The sequence below is a fragment of the Bombus bifarius genome, unplaced genomic scaffold (assembly GCF_011952205.1).
Source record: "Bombus bifarius isolate JDL3187 unplaced genomic scaffold, Bbif_JDL3187 scf7180000008163, whole genome shotgun sequence".
NCBI classification, from domain to species: Eukaryota; Metazoa; Arthropoda; class Insecta; order Hymenoptera; family Apidae; genus Bombus; species Bombus bifarius.
The window spans coordinates 99,892-122,395 of record NW_022884485.1 but is presented as its reverse complement, the minus strand read 5'-3'; the positions used below and the strand labels follow the sequence as shown (position 1 = coordinate 122,395).

Genomic DNA, 22,504 nt, shown 5'->3' with positions numbered 1-22,504 from the left:
ATCGGCAATAAGAGGAGATCCGAACCTACCGAAGGAAGATTCGCCATGCGAAATAACTATGAAGTTTTAGAAGAGTGTACAATGGTGCGTTGATCAGAGATACCGCGGTTTTCGTCTTAATCCTCGAGTAAATTTCCGAGCTTGGACTGATCGGAAAATTGAGTTTTTTTTTTTTTTTTGTTCGCGTATTCTTAACCGAACGATCTCTCAATTTTCTAAATTTCGATCATCGTGGAATTAAAAGTTGACAAAGAGTATTCGATATCGAATTTCAGTTAGATGGATTCCAGTCCTTAGAAAAGTCTAAATACGATTTATTTTTAACAAATCGATACGATGGATGGAAACATGAGAGATTCGCAAATAAAAATATTATCGCGCTTGATTAGTTGGAAATGCGAGTAACGAGTTTCCCGGCCAATCGAGCTTCCCGAGCAACGTGATTTTTTATTAAAAAATCAAATTTATCGCATTATTTCGAATATAGATTTAAACGATGAAATATAATTCTTGAGAGACTCGCTGGATCTCTCGCAACGATCAGTTACTTTGCATCTCTTAACAAATTTATAAAGTAAGAGGCTCGTGTATCGCTTAACAACACGCCGCGTGCACTTGCTAAAAACTTCATAACGTTTTATCTTTACAAACTCGAGAACGTTCCCTGTTAGTATAGATACTTAACGAACGCGTACGAAGAGAGGATATTACGAGAGTTGTATAAGTAACGACACGAGTCTATAATTTGTTGTAGAATGACGTATCCAAAGTGCTGAATTGTTAATGTTTTTCTCCTCGTACGGAAACGAATTTATTAAATCGCTATGAACTATCTGCCCGAAGAATTTATTTGAAAGTCATACGTATAGTGAACAGAGAAACACGAAATATTCGCCTTCCTAAGTACACTACGAATGTATTTATTATTACATCCTCTATATGACTGTGATGTTTCCATTCCTTCTTAGTTCATTAGAAAAACGAATACAAGTCTGAATATAACGCGAATAAATCATAGAGGGGTTCGTAACGTGAACAATAGTTGATCGAACGGTTACGAACCGCCGCTCAAATTAAGCGAAGAACAAACGGATTTACGATTTGCTATCGGAGCTTCGATATCTTCAAAGAATCAATTTAAACAAGCGGAGAAAGTACCGGCGCGATACGAATTTCGCTGGCGAGCGAAATTAGCCGGTTTTAATAACGTATGCGCGTGTTCGAGTATTGAAATGTGTAATCGTAAGGATGACTATGAAATCGAGAAGTATAGTCAGACAGTAGAGGGAAGAGCAATACCTAACTTTAATAATCGATCGGGACAATTACGACTACGCTGGTTATTGCTGAAGAAGTTTGAAATAATTTTCTGAACACGGTTCGAATACTATAGGAAGGTGATTCTATCTATTATGAAGTATATATGTAAATTAGGCTCATCTTGGCAAATTATTGAAACCAAAAGCTGAGTTGCTGAGAAGGAATATTTCGTTCTTAAGGAAGAATCATTTTATTATACGCTCTAGTTATATGAATATATGAATAACAATCTGTGTAGTCTAACAGCAAGTGATACACAATTTTTAATGTATTTTGTGATATATTTGCATGAATAATTGGGATATTTTTAACAAACAAAGTAATCGAGTTTTTCGTCGCTTGACCTATTGATTCTCAATTCTGTCCCTGATAAGCTACGTTCAAAACGACAATGAACGACACTTAAACAATAGTTAGATTCTGTTTCGAACCGAAGCAAGAGCGAATAGTTCAGGAAATGTGCAAACAGTCGCGGTTTAATGAAAAGACAACAGAGTAAGAAGTTGCAGCTCGGAGGCTGTTAAGATAAAACACGATACATAAAACTTTCATGCTCAAACTTCATCCACTTCAGGTATAATCAATAAAGACAAATGTTTAACGACCAATGCGAGAAAGAGGGATGAAGGAGAGACAATGGAGAAATGCATCGGCACATCGCCATGCCGAGGCAGAAAGTCATTATCGTCCAAGTTAACGATAGTTTCGCGGTACTTCGCACAAAGGTCCGCCACTTTCCTGGAAAATTATTTCAAACTATAAACCGGCCAAACTGTAAACCGAAAATCAAGCTCGCTTCCTCGAGCTTCTCGCGTTTAAGCATAGCCAGCAACAGAAGTGTAATGTGGTTTTATACAATCATTGTGACCGTCAATCTCGAAGATACGTCGATCAAATATAATATCGTGTAACGAACAACAAAAGCAAATAAACTATAACGAGCGAACAAGGAGAATACAAAGATCATCGTTGATGTTCAAAAATGTTAAAGCGCCAAGGATACATCGAAGGAAGATAAAATCGTTAAACTCTGGCGAGTTCGACATTGCATCGATGTATCCAATGATACATAAGGATAGGTAGCAATACTGTCATTGTGTATGTTAGACTACTGTGGATATTTTTTAATAGGTTTATAATGCGTTGACTACTTCTCCCGAGTTTCTAGTTGATTTATAAAGAAAGAAAGAGGTAAAAGAGAGGAGTATGACTGTGGATTACGATTTGAACGTCTCTGTGCGCATGAGAAAGTAAAAAATGGACTGTACAATGTATATGAGCAGTTATCACTTACGTTTATTGTTATTTATATGTTGTCTATGAAGAGATGAATACGGCAGAAACACTATTAGGAAGTTGTACACCCGAATTGGCACTATGAAATGCTTCTATGTAACTACCACGTTGTAAATATTGTTATATTTAATCCGTTCGAGTTGCTGTCAACAACAGTATATTGTCAAGCTGTTTCATTCCGTACCGATAAAGCTCGGTACGTGGCGGAATTAAATGAGAACGATATATGTCGTAGCATTGGTGGTTCGAACCTGAGGTCTACTAATTTTGCTGTTCCGTTTCATGCACTCAATCTCACGTCTACATTGATTTAGACAGCGATAAACAGGCGAATTCGTTCGTTTCGCGTTGCAGCTAAAGCCTTAATTAAAACGACACTTATCGATTCTATTAGGAGCTACGTATTAAACGCAGAGAATTTGATATACGTACGCGCTTCTAAACGTAGGCGAGATTATACTTTTGCGCCGTTCTATAAAGTTAATTTGCCACAATAAAAAGAAAAAGAAAAAAAGAAAATGCCTAGTTGAGTTTGCGAAGATTAGTGCACTTGTATGCAGTTAAAGGAGGATCTATGTGTACAAGAACGACTTAACTAGTTGAATAGTTATTAAAATTTCAATCTCTTGCGATTTACGACTCAACGAGCGCTCCGTAATTAGGCAGGAAGTTCAGGGGCGGCCTAGCAGCAAGTTCCTGAGTCCAAAGAAACAAAAGAGAAATAAAAAAATAAACTTTTATCCTTACACACCGCATATTACTGGGACCTGTAAGTTATCAAAGTTGCGCCTGGGGCGCTCCAAAACTTTGTCCTGCGGTTAAAACTGTTCAAAAGCATCGTAGTCATGCTCCGGACAAAGCGCGATCATTGATCGGAGCATCGACTATGGTATCCGCTAGTGGCGGATGTATTTTCTTATTCTGTTTTGAGGCTCTTGCCGGAACATCTCACGCATAAGTTACTAAACTGTAATGCAATCATCGTTACTGTCCTAATAAACCTTAACATATGACTCTGTACGAGACGTCTAATCATTTTTCTTTGCGTCACAACGAGACGAATTTGTTAATTTCAGTTCTGTTTGGGAAACGTTCGAGTAGATGCATATAAACAGTAACGTCCTAAGTAAAATCGAATGTCTTCTGGTTTCATCCTAAAATGAATTATTACGACGATGTTAAATAATATTTTATATTTATGGCGTTAAAAGCAAGTCAAATATATACTGAAAATAAAAATACATGAAATATAGCTATATACGTAACTAGCTGTATTTATTTTCAAAAATCTGGTTTCTACAAATATATTCCTAAATGGAACTGACATTATTAAGAATTTACTTTATTCTTTACTTGTCGAAACTATCAATCTTAAGGATATGCTGCTCTGTTTTCATTTCAGATATCAGAAATTTCATAAAGACACGGAACAGTTGTGTCAAACGTAATTAAAACTTAATTTTTATCGTCATTTGTTTAAACAATTAATTAGAATAAAAAGTTACTTTGGAGTGATACATATAGTGTCAATATAAAATAAAAACTCTTATTTTAAATTGCTTTCAAATGACCACAGTCTTTCATTTTCTCCTATTCCAAGTAATCTTCGTTCAGTTTTAATTAACAAAATAATTCATACATATTCCGCAGAAAAAAACTTCATTAAAAAGAGATATGAAAGTAATAACATAACCTGTAATATTAAGAATTTACTTTTTCGTGAAAACTATAAAAAGAATTTACGCAATATTACAATTTAAAACACTTTGAAGTTTTCACGATGAAACGGTCTTTCTTGCAGGAACAAATTTGGACTGAAATTAATAAAATGTTACAAAAATATATATACGTACTTTAATCCTTTGTCCCTACACGATTTTATTTTATTTTTCATTCTTGGCCTTTGGTATCACACGCAAATAGCACAGTGTCACAGGTGAAGAGATCTGAATCTTTACTTTCAACGCAGAAGATTTATGTCATTACACAATAAATTTGCGCAATAAATTCTTCAACATTATGTCATCCGCTTTATTAACCGCATTCACAACCGTGTATTTGTATTTGAAGAACGCGGATACGTATATCGCATTCGCCAAAGTTTGCGGCGAAACGACCTTACTTATACTAGCCATGACGTTAGCTGTTTATATCGAAAACGCTAACCGATCAGAATATCGAATACATAGGAACTTCGCAGATGTTCGCCACGTAGAGAACTCCTTTGTAGATTTACCACGAAAACCTGTTCATCAATTTCACGTCCCACATTGCCTGTTCGCTTTACGGTGTTCTTTTTACGCTGAAAACAAGCCACTACGGTCCTGGAGACGCTGGTTGAATTCCTCCATAACTTTGCAAGATCGTTAACCAAGGAAAGATCTCGCCACTTGAGCTTAAAGTGCTATGAAATGAGAATACTCTGTTCGCGTTGTATAAACGTCCGAGTGAAATTGTTTGAGATAATTATCTGTAGCAATTAGAACGCGAACAAACGGTGTGCAAGCTCTCGTACAACAGTAAAACGTCACTATTCTTTAACAAAATTATTTTTTCAAGTGCGAAACGTGAGAATAACCTACAAAGGACGCGCTGAAAGCCTTCCGTTTTTCTAACGGCATTGGTCACTTGCCAGATGCACGTAGATGTAACTGGGATAAAACGCGTGCGGGTGGGCTACACTAAAAAAAAAAGTTTGTCGCCATTAAATCTCCTTAACATGTTATTTTTATTTTAGAGCGTGTCCCGTTTGCGTCAGAATAAAATGCGTTAGATTCAACGTACTTTTTTATGCAGCTAATGTCCGTGTCCGGGTATCGTTGGTTTATTTAAAGAAACGAGTCACGTTCTTTGTTTTCGATTTCCGAAAACATTTTTGCGAAGGGACAACCAAAGATGTCCTTTTTTTTATAAATATTATATTCGTGTAATAATACCTTAAAGACGATAAAATAGATCTTCTGATAAATAATGTGAAAACGGAATTTCTTCAATTAAATTATCAGTGTAAGTAATAAGTTTTATAGATACTATTACGATGTTTAATTGATCGAACAAACAATTTAAACACCAATGTTTATTTTCAAATTATTTGATAAATTTGTTATCGTGCGATGTTATCATAGATAAGATACCCTCGTTATTTCTCATACAGAAATAGACCATTTTCACCTAACACGTAGCGGCACACCGCGGCGAGCGTATGTAGTTTGATATTCATTCCACGTATCACAGATGTTACCTGCATTTTAAAGTTCGTGGTGTCGCAGGTGGTATCATCCGTCGTTCACGAGAATCACGAAACAGACAAATAAATATAAAATTATCCATAATAAGTAACATCTAAAATCAAAACTCTCTTCTATCCTCTTATTAGAAAAAATACTCAAAACAAATGCCTGATTCTCAGCTCGACGAATTTTCTCAAAAATCAACTAGAGAAAATCTCGTTACTTAGTCGTAACTGTGACAAACACAGAAAACACTTGCAGTTCTCAAAAGTTCCTTTCTTGCGCGTTCGAAAATGCGCTCCGAAATTTCTTAATCAATTCAATATATGAAAGAAATTAGGTCAATTGCCAGAGTGTCGCGACGCTTCTTGCGATATGCTATCAGGAAACAAATACATGAGAGTCGCTGATCGGGAGAATTCGGGTGTTCTCGTGACGTTTAATCGCCCCTCGCCACAGGCGAGGTACATCTGTGCTCTTACATCGATTCACTTACACTAAGTTGCTCGTAGAGTACAGTTAGCGTCCGCGGAGCACACGGAAACGTGAAGAGGTTGGCAAGGAAGAAAGGTGTGCGATCGACGTGTAGAAAGACAACAGATTGTATACCGTGAATCGCGCGCGTGTGCAGTGCGGTGTATCGCGTGAAGGAGCAGCCGTGCGTATGCGTAGCCGGCTATATGGACGAACTTGAAGTCGAGAGGGAAGAAGCTGTGCGAGAGTAGACAGAGCGGCGGCGGTGGTGAGCGCGGGCAAGCGGGTCAGCATTGGTAAGCAAGCAAGTAAGAGCACGATTAGCCGAAAACGCGCAGTCGCGCGGTGATCCTGTCGGGTGGGAGGCGATCAGCTGTAAGCACGCGAGGAGCGAAATGTTCGTCCTGCAGAGGTCTATATTGTGAGTATCAAAAATTTTTACAACAAACCGCGTACACGAAGCGACGGATCTCGATTAAACGCGTAGCCCGACCTTACTACACCGGTATACCGTAAGACACGCACGTGCGCGCCGATTCAGATCGCCGAGAGAGGCGGAAAAGACTAGCGAAATACACGAGAAGGGCCGCCGTAACCTAGCTTCTGCCGCAATGCAGTGCTGAAAATAGGAACGCGCTGGGAATCCGTCGATCGATACGGGGTTACCGTGTGTTCTGTGGGACAGTGCCAAACGAAATCGTATCGTGCTCACGTCCGGATGAACTCCCAAATTTTCCCATTTCGCACGCTCTTTGTTTCCTCTATACTTCATCCCGCAGCATCCAATTTCCGCCGGTATCGTACAACGTGTGTAAGGGCCGGTAATTTTATCCCCTCTATCATCGCATCCTGTTTGGTCTTTCCTTCCTCTCGGAACATCGACTCGTGGACGTGCTGATTGATACTTGTCGAAAAATTTGAGAAAATAAGGGTTCGTTTCTGGTGAAATTTTCTGCTCGTGCCTTATCGTCATTTTTTAAATCTTATTTATGAATAAGTGATCGTTTATTTGTACGGAATAGTTCATTCGCTCGATTCCCTTTGGCGCACCTATCGTTTTAACGAAGTTTTCCATCGATCGTAACACGTGCAGCAAGCTACGCTGCCAGATACATATGTGTATCTGGAATTCGTATTTCGCTCGTTGTATTCATCTTTTCTCAAACGAACATACATATACAGTGAATTAATCTATTTTTATAACCAAACGATATTAGACGTTGTTCGAGGTGTTCTTGGAAATGTGTAATATCATGTCTTCGTGGAAACCAGCGTCGACAAATTTCGAGTTGAACGTCCTTGCATTTCGTTTGACCTCTCTTGTTCTTCTTCCACCCATATTTATTGATCTTCGCTATATTTTAGTGAATTGTTTTAAAAACGACACGAATTTATTATTATTCATTTATAGTAAATGTATACAGAAGAGAACTGCTTGGATTGTTTTCCTTCTTTCTATTTTCGTTCTATAAGACAATAACCAATACTATTATTATGACATCTAGAACTTACACATATGTATACATGTTTACATGAGTTTAATGCATTCCTGATTGTGTATATTTGGTGACTACCAGTTTTGCAAACATGATATACGATTTGAGACTTCATGTTGCATATTAAATGAAATATATGCAATAAAATTGTATATTTAAAATATTTAACGTTATTTAACGTTAGGGAGAAGTTAAAATATAAAACTATTATTATATCCTCACTTTTACTACGGTACTGAAATTCTTAACAATATTTTCTTTTTATATTTACAACATTATCTTAAATGTGTATTTTATTTCGTTAGATTAATGCTATTCTTCCATAAAAAAATATCATCGTCAAGTAATACAAGGTCAATGGAGATAAAGAGGAGTTTAAATAGATGTTTAGTATAAACTTGGAAGGTAATCTATAAATACGAATTAACAGCTGTCTAGGTCCTCGTTTCTTATTTGAATATTAAATATTTGCGTTTTAGCGTTACTCGTTCATAGACAAATATTAATCGTTCGAAGAAAAATGAAATTATATATTAACGTAATTTAATTAGAAACAATAAAAGTTAAATTCTTAGTTTCTACTCTTTTATTTGTCAACGTTATTTTTTAAATAAAAAAGATACCAATGTTTATCTATAAGCTTCCTCGCCATTTAACAATTATTTTATGTACCTCTGACGTCAAGTACCTCTGTTCATCTTTGTTATTACATGCGTTAACTTTTAAATATTAAAAGTTTCATATTTCATAATTTAAATGTTTCTCTAACAGTGAGTGAGGAAAAGTCATAAACCGATCATGCAGAAAAATGTTCTTGCTTCGATTACAAGCGATTAGTCATCAGATTAATCTCTGGAAATTACGGTATACTCATAGACCATAGCCATTACATACCAATAAAGTTATATTGGTATTGTACATAATACTTTGAATCGACTAACTTACGTAAGGCATGTAAACAATCGTTTTGTACGTGGGATGTAGTTCAGTTCTGAAAAATTTACGAAATTTACTTAAATGTCAAGTTCTTTCAAATTAGTAAAATATTTTAAGATAATATAACAATTAATGGCCACAAAACAGTAGAAAGATAACTTACCGATTTTTTCATAGTTATTTAAATTATTGGTTATATACCTTATCGTATAACGTATATCTTAACTATGAATTATGTTATGTAAAAAAAAGAAAAATCGATGGTTTTTCATACGTTCAGCATCGTTCGATCGTAATATTATTTATTCAACGTATCGACTTCAACGCTTTGTCTATCACGTGCTCTTTTTTTTTCAAAAAAGATTTCTAAAAGTAATCCATGAAAGAGATACACTATAAAGTAAATTTTAAATCGTAAATGTAAAATTGCTCGAGTCTATTTTTGCAAATTCTAACACATCGTCCAACATTTGTGAAGATGATCCCGTGTTTATTGTTTAACTTTCAAATCGTAAACTGTGTATACAGGTATTTCGCAAAGCTAGCGAACACATTGTAATTTTACGTATGCAAATATTTATTGTTCCTGGCTTTATAACAAATAGTCTTTACAAACACACGTGCTTCCAGAAAATGACGTCAACGCTATGTCATGTAGCTGCACCCAGCTAATACCGAGGAAACCGTAATGACCAAGCTACCATATGATAGAGCTGATATAGGTCAAAGCTGATCATACAAATGAGTTGCGTACAGAAGGAAGTTCCGATTCGATCGAAAAGAGAGTTTGATACGCAAAATTGTTCATCCTCAAGCATCTTCTAATATTATCCCATGAACGCTCGTTTCTACGTTTTACAACGAATAAATATTACCCTTCTGAACGTGTAAATTATCGGAACCGAGAGTACGATTTTCAACGACGATCCGATAATATTATCTTAATAGCGATAAAATATAACAATGATTTCTCTGAAACGACTGATAATCGTTATGAAATAGATGTTCGTCCAGGACATAAACGTTTCCACCAACGTATTTTTCAGAGTTATTTGTTTAAATTTGGCAGCCTGCCATTGAAATAATTATAGATCGGCCCGTTCTCTTTACAGAAATGCAATAACGTTTTTGCTACCTAGTTACATATTCTTGAAAGTAAAAAATATCAATTATCAAAATAAAATATCAAAAAAAATATCATTGCACGCCTACTACTACGAAATTTGGTCGTACGAAACGTAGCGCTGCTAGAAACAGGCATCTTCATCCTACCTCGACCCATGAAGTATGTATAATCAATTGCAGTCACGTGCCTTAATTCCATAGTTTAGTTATAACCAGATCAAACCGATAAGATTTTATTGTGCAATGTCCAGTTATTATCTATGACTCAGAAATCTTGTCGAATTCGAAACGAACAGCTAAATGCACTTGATCCTCACCTTCGCGAATTATTGTTCGTATTAAGCGACCATGAAATTTACCGAATAGCGAGGAAATCGCTCGACCTTAAAAATCACAAATTATATCTTCAACGTACGAACATAATTTACATTTAAACACTGTTATTGCACATTTAAGAGTTGTTTATTTAAATCTTGTATAGCATTTAAAGCTAACAAAGCAAATCCCGATTTCTAGTTTAAGAAAATGTTTTTTCCCAATTTGTAACGTTGCAACTTTTATTCGTGCAACTCTTTGTTAGCTTAGTTTGAAAGACCATGGCCAATGACGAATGTGCGAACGTGTCAAATTACCACTTATGCAGAATTTATTCTAAGTCTAATGAATATACGATTAAATGACAGGGTATCGTGTTATCCACATTCCGCTCGGTTTCTCTGGTTACAATGCTTTCAACGCGTCCTTAATCGATACGAACTCTCCACTTTGACATTTTCAATCTCTGCCGATAGTTTGATTTACTACAAATCGATTGTATGCGCTTGCGGCTCTTTCGTGCGGTTACGTAAAAGAAGAATACGAATATAATCGTAGTTATATCTGTCAATCGTAAAATCGATATCTGTACTATCCGTGACATTAAGCTTCCGACGCGGCAGTTCTAACCTAACTAAAAATGCTGAGATCTTTGCGTGTACGATGCAAAATATCACGATATAAGCATAAAACATATGGGCAAGTTGAAATTAAATTTCATTTTGATTAATTTTTTGCTAAAAAAAACAAACACGCACTGAACAGGAGAAATGTGTATTTTTAATAAAACACCCATCGTATTATATCTTCTCTGACTGTATCGTAGAAAAACTGGTATCGATAATTTACAAATTGTAAAATTTCACTAATCATACTTCAGTAAGTCAGTTAACTTTTTTCAATTTGTTTCAAACGTTTTCCTTTAAAATCGTTCGAGCCTTTATCGTTTCCTCAACAAGTTGCTTTTGCAACAAGTGTTTGTCGTTAAAAAAAAAAAAAGCCGTCGATCATGATAGAATTGAACAGAAACTTTCTGACTGACGTTAATCGGTTTTTAGAAAAGCTAAGTAGAGTTTTAACTCGTTCTCACGCATCGAACGTTACGTACATGATTCATTCATTCGGTTGAACGTACTAATTGGCAAGCATTTGTGTTGAGGATTCATAAACCAACGGATGTTTTAATTTTAAATACAATTTTACTAATAGCTAGGGAACGAACAATATACGATGTTTATAACGTGGAGTTATGAACGAAACGGGAAATGTTTTCAATTAAACGCAGAGGGATATTAAGCTTCTATTTCTAGCAAATTTACTTCTCCCGAAATTGCTTAAATTAGGTTGCGAGAAACGAGGAACATCAACTTTTACACTATTTTACGCTTGTTATCGTTTCAGAGATAAGAAAACTCTTAAAAGAGTATTATCTTTTAATCCCTCTTATAAATTATCCTTCTTTGACAAGACATTGCATATATTTCGTACAAACACCAACCAACGTAATAACTAATTATTATTAAATTCATAGAATATAGAGATTCTATAGTCAAGAATAAAAAAAATATGCCGAAAGCTTTATTTTTGAGAAGATTAATTTAAAGACGTGTATACACGCGTGTTTAATTAATTCTCATCTGGCAAGGAATAGACAATTGGTAGAGGAAGATTACCCTAACTTTATTCTGAAATAAGTCGAAGATATTAAATTTTCTGTGTGAAGTCACGAGCTCGAAGTTTCCAAGAAAATCGAACTTGAAAATTGACAACATTTTTGTGCAATTATAAAAATAATTTACATGAAAAAAAACAGATGAAATGACTATTTCTTTACGATGATTACTAGATCGCCCAGCAGCAGAAATTGTGCAGGATCATGGGCGCGAATGCTGCCACCTACGCATCCTGCTGCAAAAGATATTCAAAGGATATACAGAGAAATCCACGAAGTGTCTGGAGATGTCGTACCTATCAATATGGTGAAAGGTATTGGCCATTTGAGGGACCCTCGACTTAATAAGGTATTTAAAATTCATCTCCATTAGCTACCATGTCTTATAAAATATCTTTATACTTTTTCTTTCATAAATTTTAATTCTTTGTTTAAAACTGTAATTTAAATCTAACGAACAGAGGGCAGTCTCCAGAAAACCCGAAGAAAGAAATAATTTTTTTTTTATCATCGATCAAATGATAAAGTTCCCTCATTGTGAAAACAGATATTTATCACAGAAGTGTACCTCTTCTTGAGATATTCAAAGATCTGGTATTCTTATTCAGGGACTGGCATTTACTTTGCGAGAAAGAATATCCTTAGGTATACACGGCTTGCAACCACCAAGATTCAAAACTCAGGAAGAACAATTGGCTCTGTGCAAGGCCTCGGTCATGAAGTATACTGAAGATTTAAATCGGTATCTTTATCTCGTGGAATTACAGGTAAAATAAGAAATAATTTTCGATTCTAAGAACATATAAAATTCAAGGTAATTATCGATATCTCACCCACCTCACCGATTTCGATAACTTTTGGATACATTGAAGAAATCAACACTTTCCTCATTTTTCCCCCTATACATGTAACTCCCAATTGGCCTTAATTTCCAAAATACTATGTTTTATCTATCTGTATCTATGTTTTAACTGTGCGTTGGTTAACTATGCATCAGCTTGATAGGCGGCATCCTCAAGGCGACCAGATAAAATGAACAAAACCTATTTCTTATTTCTTGATTATAGTTTATATAGATTTGGGTTAGGCCACGAGGCAGCTGGCTACCAATACCGATTGACATGCTGTCACGAACGTACATTTACAAACAAAGTTCACACTGTAGTGATATCGATAGCTTTGGCTAAGACTATAAGGCCGAGCAATGGTTACATGTATAAGAAAATGTTGTCTAGTATTATAGCTCTAACAACATATCCAAAAATCTTCGAAGTCGCTGAAATGGATAAGATATCGATAATTGCCAAATTCGAAGTGATGATTCACGAATCGGTTAATTCGCAGGAAAGAAACGAGAGATTGTTTTTTCGTCTATTAAGTGAAAACATCGAGCAGATGATGCCAATCGTATATACTCCTACCGTGGGATTAGCCTGTCAGAAGTTCGGCGTTATCTACCGTAGACCCCGTGGATTATTTATCACAATATATGATAAAGGTCACATTTACGAGATCCTAAACAACTGGTTCGTATTTCATACAAGTGCAAATTAGCACTTTGAGTCCTGAATTATATTACCGTTGTTTTTATATTAAATATACATATTTATGTTTCATGTATTCATATCTTTGAAATTTATATTTCGAAGATATGGATAAGTATGTACCTTCTTTTGGGAGCTAATGGAATAAATTATTGAATAGATTAGCACTCAAAACTTTGTAATGTGTTTCTATGATTTACAAAGCATGTAAAGTTAGATTAAAAACTTTCATATCTGCACTGAATTTTTTAAACCATAAATCAATTTTATAAAATAACATATTTTAAATTATATTTCCTCTTCTTGTAAAATATAGATTGATTTACAGTAATTTACATTAGTTTACACGAATATAATTTATCACGTAACATTATATTTAGGCCTGAGCAAGCGGTTCGTGCAATTTGCGTAACAGATGGAGAGAGAATTCTCGGTCTCGGTGATCTCGGTGCTTGTGGGATGGGAATTCCGGTAGGAAAATTAGCTCTTTACACCGCCCTGGCTGGCATAAAACCACATCAATGCCTACCAATTACTATCGACGTCGGCACAAATAACGAACAGCTGAGAGACGATCCTCATTATATTGGTCTTAACAAACCCAGAAGTCAAGGCGCTGAATATGATGAATTGATTGATGAATTTATGGCTGCTTGCGTGAAAAAATATGGCCAAAATGTTCTCATTCAAGTACGATTACAAACGATGCCGTTTCTTTTCCTTCAATTTAGTTACATATAATAAATATTTCATACTAGTGTACTGTTACAGTTCGAGGACTTCGGAAATCACAATGCCTTTCGTTTCTTAGATAAATATCGTGACAAGTATTGTACGTTTAACGATGATATACAAGGTACTGCCGCGGTTGCGGTTGCTGGAATTTTAGCATCGAAAAGAATAACCAAGAAATCTATGTCCCAAAATAAATTCGTATTTTTGGGTGCTGGTGAGGTATGCAATAGTTTATATATCATAAAAACAGATCACTATTTTTATAGTCACGTCCTATTTTGGCTCTTAAATCTTTTTTAATTAATATAGGCAGCTATTGGAATAGCTGACCTTTGTGTTAAAGCGATGGAAGCAGATGGTTGTACCGAACAGGAAGCTCGTGATAATATTTGGATGATGGATATTGATGGATTGCTCGTTAAAAATCGACCAGAAGGTAACCTGGAAGGTCACAAGATCTGGTATGCGAAAGATTACAAAGTGATGAAATCACTATTGGAAGTTGTAAAAGAAGTGAAACCAACTGTTCTAATTGGTACGTAATCCTTAATTTATCGACATGCTTTCATCTCTATCTAAAGTAAGAATGTTGGTACAGGTGCTTCAGCAGCAGCAGGAGCATTCACTCCTGAAGTCTTGAAAGAAATGGCCAAAAACAACGAAAGACCTCTGATCTTTGCATTGAGTAATCCAACTATCAAAGCAGAGTGCACGGCTCAACAAGCTTACGATCATACAAATGTATGAAAATTATTTGTATTAATAAAACTTTATTCGAAGCGTGCAGAAAAATACGATAACTTTTTGTATCTTAGGGAAAATGCATTTTCTCGTCGGGTTCTCCGTTTGGCGAAGTACACTATAACGGAAAAGTATATAAACCTGGACAAGGAAACAACGCGTACATTTTTCCTGGAATCGCATTGGGCGTCATCGCGACTGGATGTCATCACATTACAGAAGATTTATTCCTAATCTCGGCTCAAGCTGTTGCTGATCACGTGAAAGACGAAGATCTCGAAGTGGGCAGTCTCTACCCACCGTTAAGCACTATTCGTGAATGTTCAATTGATATCGCCGTACGAATTGCTAACTACGCTTACGCTAAAAGTAAGTTCTTTGACTACGTATATTTAAGTTTAATTTTTCAAATCAGTAACAATATACAAGGTGCCCAAACAAAGATTGTAGAACATTGAAGGTGCTTCTGGAAGCCACAATAAGTTAAAAATGAAGAATGTAAGAATTACGTTCGAGATTTTTAAATATCATTAATTAATAAAAGTCTCGATCTTTTGTTTTCTTAATTACCGTTGTATTTTGGCTTGTATAAGTGGCTCCTAAATCTTCTAGCATCTTTATCTGAGCACACTGTGATAATGTGATATGTAATAATGATATTAAATTTTTAAATGTGGTTTTGAACAATATATCTCAAATTTTATCTCATTTATCAGCTGGATTGGCAAGTGAATATCCAGAACCAAAAGACAAACGCGAATTTATTGTAAGTAAGATGTACGATGCTAACTATGACAGTCCACTGCCAAATCTTTACGACTGGCCAGGAGATTATGCCAAACCACGTGTTTTACCAGATAAGTAAGTATGATATGAAATTAACAATTCCGTCTAGCATTTCTCATTTTATTGTAAAAACACTTTTGTTTAAAAAAGGAAGCGTTTTAGAAATAATGTAGGGATGCGTAGACTAATAGGAATTAATGACATTAGAATTTGTTTAGAAAGGCAATAGTGCATACAAGAAATAGTAAGTTTAAAGATATGATAGTAGGCAAATTAACATCAACTCAGTGAATACATTAACATGCATGTCGCTTTTTAATCTCTCTTGCAGAGGTGCATAAAATGTAGCATTGCTTTATTTCTCTTAGTTTTTTTTAATACTTTTCTTTAATATCACTTAGAAACTGAAACTTTTTTTGTTGTTGCAATTAACTACAAATATAGTTAATCATAAACGTTCAGTATTTAGCTAGCGCATATTCATTATCTTCTGCGAAGAAAAGGCTATAGAATATTATGTGTTAATTTCTAATTTCTAAACGCTAAAAAAAGTTGAAAGGAATATCTTTTCTCTGCACAGCTATCTTTCATATTAAACGCTTGTTGTATGAATCATAGTTCAACTATTTCTTTAGCTGTTTACGTTATCGTATGCTCGTTGCTCATCAGTGACTGACTTCGGTGCAGGCCGCTGAAGCTTAATTAATCTTTTTCAGAGACACTGTAGAAATCCGCCACGATTTAAAACATCTGTAGCGGATTTCACCGGGCGGAATATTCAGAAGCTATCATTATTACCATTATCAATAAAAATATCGCTGTATCCTGTATCGAAACTATAAGACAGGTCGTGACACAAGTACAGGCAACAATGCGGTTGTAAAACAATTTTAACTGTAAGGACTGTTACTCTGTCAGTGACTAATGCCAGTGCTTTTACCATATAACTTGCACGAGGTGTTAAGCACGAGAAACAGTTACATAGTGCTATTATTACAGCATCGAATGTCTCAGTAAGCTAACATTGCAGTATTTTAACGTTCTCCTTCATCTCATATGCAATATTAGGATTGCTAGTTTATCGTTCAAAACCGTACTAGGTATTAACCAGTGAAAGTATTTAAGGAAAGTTTATAACGTTGTTATTCACCTCTATGCCCTACATTTATGTTGCATAAAAGAAAGACACAAGAACCGATATGACACATAGAGGTACGCCTGCATAGTACGTGTATGATTTTATATTATACATATACACACCTAAGTATACATATACAAACATAACGTAATAAAATTAAGTAAATATTTGTACAGTGAAATTTTTCGATCGTAAAATTGATAACAAATAAAATGAAAAATTTCACCAATACATACGATTGTTTCTAAGTATGACTAGAAATTTCATTTTTTCTTTTTTTCATTTATTTCGAGTATTTCGAGGGATTCTCTCTGAAAGATGTTATTTTATAAATAACATTTTTTTCGACATAGGAACGAATTTTCGTAAAAATCAAATACATATTGTACTGTATGTTTAAGGTTACCCGATTTTTCCTTTTCGGACGATGCCAATATGTCCCAATCTCCTCTCACCCTGAAGAGTCAATCTACTTCCCCAAAAGAAATCCCAATCAAATTGAACAAATGTACGGTCCAAAGATGATTGGTGCACTTGAAGCACACTTTAGTGCTGTCACATTTTTATTTTGCCATATTTTATATATACTTTTAATAAATAAACATCATTTTATAAATAAGAAAGGGAAAAGATAGTAGTGAGATTATGCAAAAACAACTGTCATTTGTGACTTTTAATACAACACGTTTGATCGTTGCTTTTGCAATTAGTATCCGTTTCAAATTATAGACAAATTTATCTTAGGTTTGCTCAAATATATTCGCGCGTAAGCGAATAACATTTTACGGGTAAAATAATGTAATGTTTAAAGCTACCGATAGCACATACCGACATAATCGAAAACTGGTTTCGAATTTGCTATTTGAATGTCTGTGTGTCACATGTAAAAAGTATTTTGCAAACGGTAATGAGATCATTAGATATGTATTTCATATCCTAAAATATACATGCAGTTACATATTTGTTCCTGAAATATTTTCGGTGTTTATACTTTTCGGGCAATTGTTGTATAAAGCAATTCTATACAAATCAAATAGTACGACTTATTTTTCTCTACGTATCAAAGAGTGTCTATTTTCACGAAGACGTATTAAAAACGCGCTATATATAGATCAATATTTTATTCTAGATTTATAACGATATATTTTGTCGAGTTTCGCATGCTCTGTCCAATATAAAATTCCGAGAAACCGCACGAAACGTATACTATACATGCATAAAATGTGTTTGTATGTGTCATATAACATGTAATTGATCGTTAGTTAGCCAAAATGCCGGTTATTGAGCCCGGATACAATGCGTGAGAATGTTTGCTACTACGAATTTCGTTGTTTACTTTTACACTTTAAAATGTCACAGTGAGTTTAGCCAAGTGACGAAATCTCGGTGTCGAGTGATAGTACATTAGACCAGCGATTGGAAGAGATATATTCATGTCACAATCTGATTTCTTATGTATGTAGCTGAATACAGTCGCAAATCGTCACTTAGTTAAGCGTAACACGTTAATAAAGTATTATTACATCATTACTAACCGTGTTCTTCTCCCAACAGATTATGACGTGTTGGCGAGTTAAAAGACAAGACGACTGCTCTGACGTATATACAGTCGTTTTAAGTTAATTCGAGTCAAATTTCAAACAGAATGACTCAAAAGATGGTTACACTCCCATAATCCTTTAAACAAAAGTTTTATTCTGATACATCAGGAAATTCAGTTCTTAAACCAACTTCTTTAAGTGCTGATACTCCGTACTTATTTATTATTAATTTAAAGCCACAATTATATTTTATATATATATGTACGTGTACATATATATATGTATATGTACGTAGGCTGTTCACTAATTTCAGATCCGTATCTTTATTTATTTTATTTATTTATAACTTTTATTTTTATTTGTATTTAAATTGAACGACTAATGTATGTAAATCAAAAAGTATTATTATATTGTGATACTTTCTTTTGAACACTTAAAGAAGAAATTAGTGAATAGTTATTGCTTGTAGGAATTACGTCAATATATTGCTGATATATTATCTATCATTTGAATTTCTATTAATATATGAACAAATTTTTTTTCAAAAACTGTAATCTAATTAATCGTGTGAAATTTAGTATGATATATTATATCTTAAAAAAGGCGATATTTATAATCATCAAAAGAGTAAAAATTTCTAAACACGAAGATATGTTCTGTTCTGTTAAGTATACTATGTAAGGCCACATATGTATGTATGTAAATTGTCACTTCGTTTGTTCGATTTTATCATAGTTTTATATTGCATTAACAAACACTGTCATCAAGAAAAAAGATAGAAAGGCAACATTGTAAAAACCGTGTTTTTTGTACTGTATTGTAATTGTCACTTTTAAGTTAAGTAAATATACAAAAGTAAAAATTCTGTCACAAGATTCCTATATGTTCCGTGAAATAGAAACATTGATGAACAACATGGATTTGATTATTACTATCACGTGACAAATATAACACCTCTCTTCTAAATTATTCTGAATTATATCAGATTATACTATTACAAAGGTGAAAAATGGCTAAAAAAATGAATACGGGTCCGATTGGATATTTTCACATTATTTCCTATGATTATTTCTAGTAGACCTAATACAATCACGAAGACAAACACGCTTATTGGTCGAAAATGTCACATATCAAGACCATATAGCAACACGTGACGGCGAACAATAAAGATCAGTATGTACTTCCCTTGCCCCCTGTGCCGTCCCGCTAGCCATTTCTTATCTCTGTATTAATGTATGCATATTCCCTAGAACGAGAGGAATTCAAGTTATTCAAATGCAACTATGTGCTCATTAGAATTTGTTACTGAATGTATACATTAAACACTAAAACTATGAATAAATGTTAAATTATGGTCGTTAATGTGTATTTATTTCATTATATTCTTGCTCCGATATTCGAATGAAGATACTTTTGGACATTTATAAGTGCAAGAAAAATGATTATTTTGGATTCATTAAACAAAGTTTTATGAAAAAGATTGTCATATACATAATTATAAAAATTATTTTCCTTATTAAATATATCTATTCCCTTTCATACATATATGTATAAAATTTCAGCCATTATACAAAATGCAAATGGCAGCTATAAATTTTAATGAATTCATTTTACATTGGTAGATTTGCTTCGAACATGTCTATCTGTCATCTAAACTCTAGTACTTAAACGATACTTTTAAGTACTAAATTTGTATTTAAACACTCAATGAATAGGAATTATTTTATAAATAATAGTGGAGAACTATAGCATATTTATTTAGGCACTATCATCAGAAATGTTCGGCTCATAATCAGGATCGTCATCATCATCATCTTCTAGGTCCAAATCATCAAGATTTTGAAATAGACTTTCGTCTACTTTAACAGAATCTAAGAATTTAAAAAAGCAATATTATAATACTTATAAATATTTTGCATAGCTCAACTTAAATTAAATAAATTAAGCATTTTAAAACAATACCATCATCCAAAAACTTCAGATCAGACTGATCCAACGTTTTATCAGTCATAAATAATTCTCTACCAGTTAATTTTTTCCCTTCTCTCTCAGCCATTTCTCTTCTTTTCGTGTATCCCATTTCTTCATCAAACTTTTCTTTCCAACTTAAAAATGTTTCAACCGTAACTCGTGTTCCCTCAAACTTTTTCTATGACAATGTAAGAGCTTTTTATATTACAAGATCAATGAGATTAATCTTATTTTAATATTTTTACAATGTTAGATATATCTTACTCTTTCTGCTTCTTCCTCTTCCCTGAGTTTTTGTGCCGCACTCTCTTCTCTTTTCAATTTAATTTTATCCCACTGTACATTAAGCCACTCCTGAGCAGCACTAACTAAAGTAAATACCATGACCATTCCAAGGTTTTCATTCATTTGTTCCATCAGATGTTCCTTCAATTTCTCAGCATTTCCTTCTTCAAAGTTTTCATGTTCCTCTATCGATATAAGAAGTGACTCATCTGGATATTTTTCAGTATATGTAAATTCCAATGAACAGCTGAGACCATTCCCAGTACCTGGTTCATACTCTTCAGTTTTAATAGGTATGGAAAATGTATAAAATGGTTCTACAGCTAAAACTGAAGAAATGTTCCATTTATAAAAATCTCAAAATTAGAACTGCAGAACATTATTTAACATCTATTGTTTCAATAAATTAACTAAGAAACGAACAAACAATAATTATACGTAATTCTTTATAAAGTAATATATTTTACAATATATAAACAAATTTGTAGGTTATTGGACATTCCATGCATACTTTCCAATTCTCCACAATAAATTGACTCCAAAGCTTCGATCTCATTGTGTTGCTCATCTTTATAATCCATAATGATTAAAATAAAATGAATTGTTAAAAATGTTTTATGTTGCGTACTTAATTAATTCCTTGTAATAAGTTACATGAAATCATGATAAAATCGTGACAAGTTGTGAACCGGTGGACGGCGCCGTAGCAGTGTACGACAAACAATACCATTGACTAGGTAGATACCTACAGAATAGACATCACAATATGAAACTTTGTATCTCACTTTCTGAAATACCGATCTGCTACGGCGAACGTACGAATTACATTCAAAATTCAATTTTTGAAAGCGATAAAGACAATAGCTATGAAAAGATCTTAATCTGTTAAACGTATAAATGCAAGAGAGATACCTAATACACTTTTTATTCTATGTTCTATTCCATTCAATAAAATAGAAGGCGATAAATTGTAATGTTGATTTCTATGAATTTACAGCAATTTATAATCAAAGTTAAGAACAATCGCGATATCTCATAAACCGTAACAGTAAAGCAAACGCAATCAATAATTCAAACCGAAATAAATATCTGTGCCCAGCTTTAAACGAAAACGCGAAATTTAAATTACTTCGCGACGTAAATTACTTCGTGATTTAACCCGTAATTAGTTTCCCAGAACATTAATATAAATCCACGATTTGCCCAATATAATGATGAACTTTAATAATCAATATCATTTCATTAATATAAAAAATCGCGAAGTGCAAGAAGACCTATCCTCGACTAATAAATAAGACACATAAAAAGTATGTTACTATTCATGGGTATAATAAATATCCGAGGTTAGTACGTTCGTAAAAAATTCTAAATAATACAACTAGTCATTCGTGTCGATTCGGACCTTTTGTACTACGACATGATTGGATGACCAGAGGAACGGTAAAGTATGCGACTCACAATTCGATGTGAATTCGTTGACATCGATGCTGCAGTAATTCAAAGGAGGTCATCACCAAGGTAATCGTCAAGAAGATATCATCGAATCCCATGCAGCAATGTGACAAATTAGAAGTTGTATTAACGTCTATGTATATGTCTCTATTCTTTCAAAGTCGTTTCTGTAGTGATGATTTGCACAAAAAAAATCAAAATTTTAGAATTAACGTATAGAACTGAACCGATTGTACCAAAATGAAGCAATAATCAGACTTAACATTTTTATTGGTAACACTAAATATCATATTTAACCTCAATCATATTATTTTTAATCTTTCTATCTATTAAATCAACTTTATTTAATCAAATAAAATTATCACTGTATGTATATGTATATACACTAAATTTCTAAGCGTAGATATTCTATCTTTTAAATCCATAAATTGTTTTCATGGGAACTAT

The 22,504-nt window shown here is 34.0% G+C and overlaps 2 protein-coding genes and 1 long non-coding RNA gene across 5 annotated transcripts; 1 reads left to right on the top strand and 2 right to left on the bottom strand.

Moving 5' to 3' along the window:
- Positions 1–3,872: 3,872 nt before the first annotated feature.
- On the bottom strand, positions 3,873–6,362 carry LOC117208901. The gene is made up of 2 exons (XR_004487789.1): positions 5,401–6,362; positions 3,873–5,297 (listed from the first exon to the last, which is right to left on the bottom strand). It is a non-coding gene; the product is annotated as an uncharacterized LOC117208901 (long non-coding RNA).
- On the top strand, positions 6,351–18,596 carry LOC117208898 (NADP-dependent malic enzyme-like). 3 transcript variants are annotated; one of them, XR_004487788.1, is made up of 12 exons: positions 6,716–6,741; positions 12,039–12,213; positions 12,473–12,631; positions 13,209–13,390; positions 13,789–14,098; positions 14,180–14,362; positions 14,453–14,678; positions 14,742–14,884; positions 14,959–15,253; positions 15,601–15,745; positions 16,387–16,683; positions 18,363–18,596. XR_004487788.1 is itself a non-coding variant. In XM_033450405.1 (11 exons), exons 1-11 carry the CDS (start codon positions 6,716–6,718, stop codon positions 18,367–18,369), a joined length of 1,851 nt encoding a protein of 616 aa, XP_033306296.1. In that variant the 5' UTR covers positions 6,351–6,715; the 3' UTR covers positions 18,370–18,596. The 3 variants fall into 3 exon arrangements, 2 of the variants coding, with proteins under 2 accessions (XP_033306296.1, XP_033306294.1); XM_033450405.1 differs by lacking the exon at positions 16,387–16,683 and having other exon boundaries at positions 6,351–6,741; XM_033450403.1 differs by having other exon boundaries at positions 16,387–18,451.
- A 443-nt stretch (positions 18,597–19,039) lies between these two features.
- Positions 19,040–21,329, bottom strand: LOC117208900 (RWD domain-containing protein 1). The gene is made up of 4 exons (XM_033450407.1): positions 21,117–21,329; positions 20,585–20,934; positions 20,312–20,498; positions 19,040–20,220 (listed from the first exon to the last, which is right to left on the bottom strand). The coding sequence occupies exons 1-4, from the start codon at positions 21,184–21,186 to the stop codon at positions 20,108–20,110; spliced, it is 720 nt and encodes a 239-aa protein (XP_033306298.1). The 5' UTR covers positions 21,187–21,329; the 3' UTR covers positions 19,040–20,107.
- Positions 21,330–22,504: the final 1,175 nt, after the last annotated feature.